Genomic DNA, 10,594 nt, shown 5'->3' on the forward strand with positions numbered 1-10,594 from the left:
AGATTGTCGCAAGCCTTTAGTTTCTAGAATTCTGAAAAGGTTGATTTTGACAATTTTTGCCAGTGTTCTCATTGCTTTTTATGGAAGAGCCAGTTTTTGGAGGTCCTTATTCTGCCATTTTGGAAGTTGCCCATTTTACTCCTGATATTGGGTAGGGAAGTATCAAAGAGACAGCCTAGCGGACGCAATGAGTGTGAAGTACATTCCTTTCTGCCCGCATTGTCAGTAACTCCACTTCCTCCTGATCAGGTTCAATTACTCCAGCCAGGATGGTGATTCGTTCTTGTCTGCTGGCCTCTTGGCACAAGGAGCCTCAAATTACTGGGAAACCTCAGTAGGTTAAAGTTTAATGGATCTATTAATTGTGTCTCCTGATGAAACAGTTCCCCTGATAGGAAGCAGCCCTCTAGAGCCGGGGTCCCCAACCCCCGGGCCTGTTCGGAACCGGGCCGCACAGCAGGTGAGCGGCTGGCGAGTGAGCAAGTTTCATCTGCCTCTCTGCATCGCTCGCATTACCGCCTGAACCTTCCCCCCCGTCCGTGGAAAAACTGTCTTCCACGACACCGGTCCCTGGTGCCAAAAAGGTTGGGGAGCGTTGCTCTAGAGCAGAGTTGTGGGGATGGGAAGCACATGGATCAGTGGAGACAGAAAGTGGGTGTATTAATTTCCTACTGCTGCTATAATAAATTACCGCAAACTTAGTGGTTTAAAACAACACATTTATTCTCTTAAATTATGGCGATCAGAAATCTAAAATCAAGGTGTCAGCAAGGCTGCGTTTCTCCTGAAGGCTTTGGGAGAGAATCCATTTGCCTTTTTCAGTTTCTGGAGGCTCTGCCTACATTCCTTGGCTCATGGTCTCTTCCTTACATCACTCCATCCTGCTTTGGTCATCAGATCTCCTACTACTTGCTCCCATCTCCCTCTTACAAGGACCTCTGAGATTATACTGGGTCCACCTGGATCATCAAGGCTATTCTCCCCATCTTAATCACACCTGCCAACTCCCTTTTACCATGTAAGATCACATATTCACAGGTTCTGGGTATTAGGACACGGACGTATTTGGGGGCCATTATTTAGCCTACAAGGGGAATTCTACCTTTTCATTCCCAGACTTGCATTTTCTGTCTATACTGGACATGGCACTATATAATAAGTTTGATTTAGTATACTGAGTCCTGGTGGACGGCATCCCATCTTCACATCTTCCAAGCTTTTGCTGAAGTTTCAAAAGGATTTTTCACCACTCCACCGGGCCAGCATTTTCTAGGTTCTGGAGTATGTGATAGGACCAGTGAACCCCATGGTCATGAAACAGTCCTTTGCTGTAAAGTAGGTCCCTAGGTCAAAGGCAATATTATGCAGGATACATATTGATGGATCAAACACTTGTAAACCCTTGGACAAGTAGTCTAGCCAACATCTTGTGGGCAGGAAAGGCAAACTCATACCTGGAGACAGGAAGATTCTAGTAAAGGTCAGTCAGTGTCCTTCCAGGATAGGAGCCCAATGTAATCAACTTGCTACCAAGTGGCTGCTTGGTTTCCTTGAGGGATGCTATTGTATCAAGGGCTCAGTGCTGAACATGAGGGAGTGGCCACTTGGTGAGTGGAAGCTGTGCTGTTGGCCTCTTGCTCACCTGCATCCCTGGGACATGACAATGTACATGAGCCCATTGTGCCAGTACTAGGACAGCTGATGGCTGCGGTTGCTGAAGTACTGGCCAAGTCTGTTTACCTGGTTGTTGAGTGCCTGTTCTGTGGTGGATTATCCTGGTAGGCATTGTCATACAACACAAAAGTTCTTTACTCATGTGCCGAATCCCGCAGATTTCTCCACTGCTTCTTCTCCAGGCTTCCCTGTCCATGATCTAATCTTTTTCATGCCAGGCCCCTGATCATCTAACCAACTTATTTGCCACTTTCCAAGAAGATATATTCTTACTTCAAGCCACTTCTTTTTCCACACAAAGTGGATGACCAGGAATACTGCCCCAAATTCTGCCTTTTTGGAGAATTCACCTTTTAACAGCGCTCCTGATTTGGGCTGTAGGGCAGAAGTCTATTTTAGTTTTGAACCCATATTCCAATAAACCCACCGGTGAACTTAGCTTGGGCTTTTTTGTCCTGAATCAGCTAGACAAAATAGCCTCTCAAGCAGCCGCAGTTGTGAACTGAGGGAGGGACCCTGGTTCAAGTGTTATACGTATGATATGGGAGTCTGGACCATCTACCTATTCATCTCCCCCGGCCCTACTTGTCACCGATCCCAGGTGTACCGCTTCCACCTTATGATGGATCGACTTGGTGGGTCTGACAAAACCTAGCTCATGAAGGGTTACTTGATGTCCCATGAGATGCTCGGTTCCTACCAAGGCCCATCAGCATGCAAGGAGCCATTTTTGAGTGACGTGTGGGTCTCCACTGTAGATGCTTTGGCCTTGCTACAGAACCTAGAAGTCTACCTTGCGACTCTCCAGTTGGAGCTTGCCATAAACTCCCGTGGCTGCTATGCTTATCACAGATACTCTCGTCCCGTAGAATCTCCTGTATTGAATGGCCCATGCAATACGGCTCATTACACTGCAGCCTGTACCTGCTACAGAGCCTTTATGTGCTCTGGATCCCACTGAAGACTGGCAGCCTTCCAGTCACCCAGTATATGAGTCGGAGCAGAATTCTCAAGTTCTGAATTCCCACAAAGAAGCCTGGAGCTTGGTGTGCATTCTTGGTGGCCAATTATTGATAAAATGAGTGAGATGCAAAAATTTGTTCTTTGCTACGAAGGAGACATCTTGACATTCAAGCAGACCACTGGACCCTAAAAATTTCACTGATGTAAAAGGTTGCTTGTTCTTATTAGTGATTATTTCCTATCCTTGGGAGTATAATATGCTAGCTACTTATTGTTTACCTGGCCCAAGTAGTAATGATGTCATGAATGTAACAGGTCAGTGTGACATTCTGTGGAAGGTTCAGATGGTCTAGATCTCTTCAGACTATATTATGATAGAGGGTGGGCAAGTACTGTTCTCTGTCCTATATGAATGCAAACTGCTTGCCATCCCACACCCTCAGCACCCAGTTCAACAGACTCTCACGGCTCCTGTTGGTACATGTAGGTTAGGTCCTGCATCTCCTTTGGCACATAGGCCCATTTGAAGGTGCTGAAAGTAGACACACAAAGTGAAGGGAAAGGAGCTGCAGGACAGCTGCTTCACCATGGTGCTGCAGAACTGCTTTGTTTTTTCCATAAAGTTTTGCTACTTTTATTTGAATTTTGAAACTGTACGTTTAGCTTTGATCTTAAAATAAAATTCAATTACTAAAAGAAAAAAAGGGAAACTAGGACAGTCTATCCATCTGTATCTACCTACCTACCTAATATGTGTGTGTTATGCCAAAATTCAGTTTTAGCCTCATATTCAGTATTTTCTACTTACCTTGGATTCAACCTTGACCTTTAAAAACCCAAAGAGACAAATACCTATTTTCTTACTGTTTCTGGCCTCTCTGAAATTGTGTGTGATTGTTGGTCAGGAAATCTTGCAAGTTATTATATCTAATCAGAAAGATATCATTGCTAACATTTTAATATTCATTTTATAATATAGGTAAGCATTCTAAACAATTGTGGCAAGAAATTCTTATGTGCTTTACATGTTGAAACATTGTGTCAGCTGAAGTATGTATATTATTGCTAGAGTGAATTTCATCAAAAATAATGATTGTGAAAGCTAGTACATTTACGTCAAAACAATTATTATAAACTTCTAAATAGTTAAAAAAAATTGACAAAATTTATGAAACAACGGCCCTCAAGGCATCGGACATAGGCGATGAAGAGCAATGGTCCATGAGAGGTGGAAAACAAACCAGGTGAGCCATACAATTGCTCCAACTTACAGCCTAGAGAAGTTTTCCAGGCTGTGGCATGAGGATGGAGTGGAGGCCAGCAGTCTGACTCCCTGAGGTGAGGAGGTAAGTCCTGGGAGCCCAAGTAAGTAGAGTTCACAGGGTAGAATGCCAGGGAGGAGAAAGCCGCACACAAAGGGAACTCCAGAGATCTGCTGACCGTTGCCTTAGAAGTTTTCAGCTGAGTAATGATCAGCCCACATGACCGGAAACTACCAAAAGCCAACAAAAGACCCACCAGAAAGGATTATAGGAAAAAATACTCAGAGCTCACACCACACAGGGTGGTGGATAATTCCTGTTCCTACGTACAGCAAGAGTGGAAAATCTCATAATTCACAAGGCGTCAGAGAACGAAGAAAGGTCTTGCTTCAATAATGGAAAAAAATTAATCCTAGACTATATGCTGCTCTAACAAATGCTTAAAAGCAAGACTCAAAAAGATCAAACTGTTTCCAAGTAACCTAACTGTATTCCAGAACAAAACTCAAAAATGCTTTTAAAAATATGAAAATAGTTTTAATCATTTAAAATAATAGTTTAGTTTGAAAATGACTAGATTTATGGCTTGCCCATGTGAAGTGGCTGCACCTTGAGGCTGTTCAGAGTGACATATACTGGGTTTCTTCTCACACGTGTGCCCAGGGTGGAAGAAACTGAATTAAAAATGCTTTTTCTGGGCTTCCCTGGTGGCACAGTGGTTGAGAGTCCGCCTGCCGATGCAGGGGACATGGGTTCGTGCCCCGGCCCGGGAAGATCCCACATGCCGCGGAGCGGCTGGGCCCGAGAGCCACGGCCGCTGGGCCTGTGTGTCCGGAGCCTGTGCTCCGCAATGGGAGAGGCCACAACAGTGAGAGGCCCGCGTACCACAAAAAAAAAAAAAAAAAAAGCTTTTTCTATATATTAGTGTCTCATCGTTTTAAATTTCTGTTTGTACGTTTTAAATATATACATTATATTCGTGTATTAATACATGCATGTAATTTATTAAAATTATGGAGTGAATGAATAGAGCAGCTCACGGTTGAGGGAGTTTGATAAAATCATTATTATTGTTTTTAAATCACAACTTCTCCATCAAGTGGGTACATTAATCAGCAGCTAATACTAATGCCCGCAAAGGAAGCCTTTAGAGCTTTTACAAATTCCTGGATTGAGTTTGTAAGGACGCCATGAGCCTCCTGACCCCTTCAGTCTTTTTTCCTTGGTTCCACTAAATGTCTCTTCCAGGTCAGGCCATCCAGCAAGTGCTTGGAGAAAACTGTACTGTAAATGGATATACTCAGGTGGAGAAGAGGCTTAAGGGACCCTTATTCTCTCCCATCACACGTAACTCTGCGCACTCTCTCTCAGCTTAGGCATCCCTGCTTCTGCCTTCCCAGCCACCCACTCCACCTCCCAGAACCCAGATCCTACGTGTGCCTGTAAAAACCCACTTGTTTCTATATGTGCACTTAGTACACAGTACTGACATTGCTTCATTTGTGTCCATGTCACCAGATGGTGATTCCATTGTGGGCAGGACTCAGGTTTACTCACCTCTACGTCCCTGGCCCTCCGCACAGTGCCTGATGGGGAAATTCACAGAACATCCTAATAAACCAGTGAATGGCTTTCAAAATAAAGTCATTCTGCTGTAAGTAAAGCAGATGTGCAGCAATCTCTCACAGCCAAATTGGGAAATGGTAGTTCCCCTCATACAAAGACTGAAATATCCACGATATACCAGTCACTGTGATGACAGTTAACGTATGTTAACTCATTTAAACCCAACAACTTTCCTTCAGGATATGTTCAATTGTTAACTCCAGCATACAGACGAGGAAACGAAATCATGAGAGATTCATGACTTGCCTCAGGTCACATAGAAAATAGAGGAGCCAGGAGCTTAATGAGTGGAACCTAAATGCCACGAAGGCAGAGCCCATGTCAATCTTCTTTCCCCACTAACACTCAGGGCCTGATACGTATAACAAGTTGAATGAATTCATTTGGGTGCACGTGACATCGGCCGCCTCTCCCACAGCTTATGGCAGGAAGCTAACTCCTCAGCCCCTGGACATGCGGCTCCCTGACTCACCTTCCTCCCTGTTTCTCCCCCTGGATTGGCTCAAGCCCCGCCTGGCATCTTTAGGTTGAGGAGAGGATGCTGTAGGCACAGGTGTGAGAAGAAACCCAGTGTGTGAAATGAAGGCAAAGGCAGGAAGGCCGTTCTGTGGGATGGGAATGGAATCTAGCAGGCGCCCTCTGCGGGGTCACATGATAGCCAACATTTCCTGGGGGCCTACTCTGCACTAGACACTCTACTTTTTCATCCTTACAGCGACCCCCACCTTCAGCACATCTCTCACTGCTGCTGCTGTTCCAAACTGATCTAATGGCCACGCCCCAAAGACTCTGAGCTTCCGAACTCTGGCACCTGTTAGTCTCTTCAACCAGCATCTGACTCCACTTAACAAAATCTCACCGTTTTTAAGAGCCAATTCAAACACTAGCTCTCTGAAGACCTCCTCATTCAATTCTCAGCTTTTTTTCCTTCCCCACCTTTACACTCCTACAATGAGCTATCACTCATACGGCACTTACTGCGTTCTGACTCTTGCAGCATTTGTGTTACGTCTGTTGCTAGCTTGGGAGCTCCTCAGAGACAGTATCTAATGCCTCTTCATACTTCCTGTGGCTCATGTTGATAGTAGGCATTTAATATTTCCAGAACAACACAAGCAGCACCAATCCTGTCCTTACTGGCACTGCTGCAAGAGAACAAGCAGCCCAGCCCAACCGCAGCCAGACAAATGCCAGGTACAATCAAAATCCTGATAAAGCCACACTTTACCTTTTTCCTTTTTTTGGCCTCGCCACACGGCTTGCGGGATCTCAGTTCCCCTACCAGGGACTGAACCCAGGCCATAGCAGTGAAAGCCTAGAATCCTAACCACTGGGCCACCAGGGAACTCCCAAACCACACTTTTCTGTATTTCCTTCATGAGGAAAACAAGCCCAGATGGCTTCAAAGTGCACCAAAACAAAGGTCTGAAAATTGATTCTCGACAATTAGTCATCCTAAAGGTAAACAGTGATTCCTTACATGTAGTCATTCCAACAGTAAACAATGGCACTGGCAGACAGCCATAAAATAAGGGGAGGCTTGGAAAACACAGTATCTCACATTCCTTAGAGCTCCTTATGTTGGCCCTGATGTTCTCGGCCAGGGAAGGAAGATGGAAAGGGAGTCTGAGGCCTGTAAAAATCTAAGATTTTAATTCAAACTTTAAAAATGAGCTAGCAATTGGCAGCTACTGCACTAGCTAGGGCTGGAAATCTAGTTTCCCTGCCCTGTCATTTAAAGCAGTCATTCTTAACGCTTTCTCTACTACAGTAAACCTAAGACACACCCTCCCCGCACCTACTCATTTAGGAATGCTAAAGTAGACGAATGGAGGTGATTTAGAGTAATTTTTGTCCTCTTCCCTCCCTAATTTAGTCAGTCATAATAACCAAGCAGCACCACCTGAATGCCTTGCTTTGGACTCCAATGCTCAGACTCATTGATTTTACTTCTCAAATCCATTCACCTCCCACTGCCACCACCCTAGTCCGAGCCACCATCACCTCATGCCTGAACCGCCACAGAAGCCTCCTCGCCCGTCTCCCTGCTTCCATCCTGGCCCCACTCAGGTGAGTTCCCATACTGTAGCTGCAGTGATTTTGGAAACAGCACTGCGTCCTTCACTCTAAAATAACCAATGCCCTGTGTATAACTATTTATTAGGTGACAGCCATGTGAGACCTTGCCAAGAATCCCTCATTTTGCAAATGAGAAAATTCAAGGCCAAAGGAATACTAGAACCATGTACCCCAGGTTAGATAGAACTGAGGTCAGAACTCAGAACTCACGATTGCACAGCCAGGCCTCATTTCAATGAGCCACACTACTTCTTCCAGATACGTAGCTCATTCTGTAGGGTGTTAATGGAAGACAAATGAAATAATATGCATTGATTTAGAGCAACAAAATATTAAAATAGATTACCAAGAGACAAGAGGGGTGAGGCCCCAGCCTGAGTTGATGCTTTAAGGGTCACTCACACGTAGATCCTCCTGTCTTAGGATCCACCTTCTCTAGCCAACTAGAGGACAGGGGCGGCATTCCAGATCCAGGACTATGTGATCCACGTGGGGAGCATAGGATTTCACTGGTTGGATATGCAGGATTTGCGTCTTCCACGGTTTCCCGTACACCTGTTGAAGAAGAGTGGCAATTCGAGTTTCTGCAGCTTCTGCCCACCTTTGCCACTCCGGCTTGGTGGCGGCTGACAGCATTTTTCTCCTAGAATCACTGGCAGCTCCATTTTTCAACTGGTTGGTGATCATTTGCTGAGGAGAAGACCAATACTCCTTTTCCATTTCACTGCTTCCAGGAGGCTGGAGAGTCTTCCCTGGGAAAGATTCCACATTTTGGTGAATATGCAAAATGCCTCCAGCATCCTGTCTTAGCGTTTGGCAGGCAATGGGCCAGCCTTCTTCAGAGCTGGGAATAAGCCCCAGGTTCACCCTGTCTGCAATGTTTGAGAGCTTCAGTTTTCTGTTATCCCCAAAGTGTATCTGGCATCGATCAGCTACTCCATTGAGCTCAAGGTTATTTCTCAGAGCAGCTACAGCATGCGGGTTCCACTCGCAGGCATGGACGAAGGCTGCACCAGCATGAACTAGGAAAGGCAAGGTAAAATAACCAATCCCTGCATACAGATCCACCAGCACTTCTCCAGCACAGGGCAGCGATGCCACACGAAGCTTCTCAGTGATGTTTCCGAAGGAGAACATGCACTGGGTCACGTCAAACTTATATCGGATCCCATTATCCACATGCTCCACCCAGCCATGGTCGCCCAGCAGCAGATTCACTGCTGGAGTTCGAGTGCCATCCGGTGACACCCGCCCTCGTTTGGCCAAACGCTGGACGCCAAGTGCCGAGGCAACCGTCTCCCAGAGTTCTGGTTCCAAGTTTCTCCATTGCTTGGCTTGGAAACAGCCCTCACTCAGCAACAAGAGGTCGCCATGTCGTTGCCAAGATCGGGGCAGATCAGCCTCCAGCTGAGCTGACCACTTCACTCCGCGGCCCTCTACCCAGCGACTCACCTCAAGACACAGCCTTTGGGCAGGTGAACAAGCCTGGGCCTTCTTTGAAGGAACAGGATTCAGGAGCTGCGTTACCACACAGGTGCTGCCTGGAGCCACACGATTCCTCAGCTCCCGCAGGTGCTGCTCAGTGAGGGCCTCTCCCAGCACCGGTAGCGCCACGGTGCCATCCGGCATCTTTTCCACACGGTGCTGTCTCTCCAGGAGTTTCTGCTTCTCGAGATATTCCCTGTATCGCTGGGTAAACCGAGGTTCAGTCACAACTGCGACAACAGCCGCGGACTTCCCGCCTGCTCTGTCCATGTTGCTGGCGCCGCATTCCCTGCGATTCCCTCCGCGAGACTCGGAGACCTCTCACCTCCGTCCGTACATCCAAGCCCAAAGCCGGAAGACAGGCGCGTACGCCGCTGGCTGGGGCCGGAAGTGACGTTAGACCGGCAAGGCGGAACTATATGATATCGCGCTTGTTGATGAATGGCGTCGACGTTGCCGTTGCCGTGTGAGGCCGCTGCCGCCATCTTTGTTGTGGCCAACCGTTACTTGTTCCTGCCTAAGGGGAAATTAATAACAAGAAGGGATTCTGCCGGCTTAAAAACTTCAAATTAGTTGGTATCCTCCAGAACCCTCAGATACTCTCTGCAATGCTGCTCACGTATCAAAAGAAAGAAGTGAACCTGGAATGATGCAATGAATTCGGAGAAAGCCTTCCCTTAGTCCCGTGCTGCACCTAAATCTGGCGCCTAAATCTGGCACCTAAATCTCAGCTTGAGATGGAACTGTTCCTTTGGCTAAACACATTCTAGGGACACCAGTCTCCTTTCGCTTCCTTTATAAAATTGGCCAAACCTTTTCTTGTGCTCTTGCCTTTGTACTTGCTGTCCCCTTTGTCTGAAATGCCCTTCCCCTAGAAAATACAGTGGCTGGTGATTTGCCTGAAGGTCATCTTCTTGTGAGGCCTTCATTAAACACTCTCTTCCCTCCACATTATGCCTATTTAACACTGTAATTTCTTCTTTAGCTCTTGTTTTGCTATTTATTTGTTTATACTTAAAAGCCCCTCTCCCCTGGTAGCAAATAATGTTCTCATGGATAAGGGATATTCTTTTTCTGTTTACTGCTATGGCCCCAGCATCTTGTATAGTTCCTGGCCACGAGTAATGGCTTGGCAAATACTATAGTTATTAAGAGAATGATTGCTTTGAGCACAAACAGGCTTGAACATGTTCATACTTATTTAACTATTAACCCATTCCATAAATGTAGAAATGACCATAAATTCAGACAAAGGTTGATACACTAAAATGGTCCTTGTTGTTTTAAACCTAAAGATGAAAGGTTAAAAGAATTACGGTACATCCTTTTGATGGAAATATTATACAATTATGATGATCATCATATGAAATTTTAATGACATGGGATGTTACTCTTATTGCAGTGCTAATTGCAAAATCTATAATTGTGCCTTAGATCATGGCATATTATTAATTTTTGTACATAAATAAATTTATTAGGGTATGCTCTAATATGTGAACATTGAC

The 10,594-nt window shown here is 45.7% G+C and overlaps 1 protein-coding gene across 1 annotated transcript; it reads right to left on the minus strand.

The window, feature by feature from the left end:
• Positions 1-4,883: 4,883 nt before the first annotated feature.
• TRMT12 (tRNA methyltransferase 12 homolog) lies at positions 4,884-9,438 on the minus strand. The gene is made up of 2 exons (XM_029223230.1): positions 8,007-9,438; positions 4,884-7,876 (listed from the first exon to the last, which is right to left on the minus strand). Exon 1 carries the CDS (start codon positions 9,357-9,359, stop codon positions 8,040-8,042), a length of 1,320 nt encoding a protein of 439 aa, XP_029079063.1. The 5' UTR covers positions 9,360-9,438; the 3' UTR covers positions 4,884-7,876; positions 8,007-8,039.
• Positions 9,439-10,594: the final 1,156 nt, after the last annotated feature.

Source organism: Monodon monoceros, unplaced genomic scaffold (genome assembly GCF_005190385.1).
Source record: "Monodon monoceros isolate NGI ecotype Baffin Bay Population unplaced genomic scaffold, NGI_Narwhal_1 Super_Scaffold_14, whole genome shotgun sequence".
Lineage (NCBI taxonomy): Eukaryota > Metazoa > Chordata > Mammalia > Artiodactyla > Monodontidae > Monodon > Monodon monoceros.

What these genes read in the sequence shown, in the direction of transcription:
- TRMT12 (XM_029223230.1), bottom strand. Translation starts at nt 9,359, where the DNA reads ATGGACAGAGCAGGCGGGAAGTCCGCGGCTGTTGTCGCAGTTGTGACT.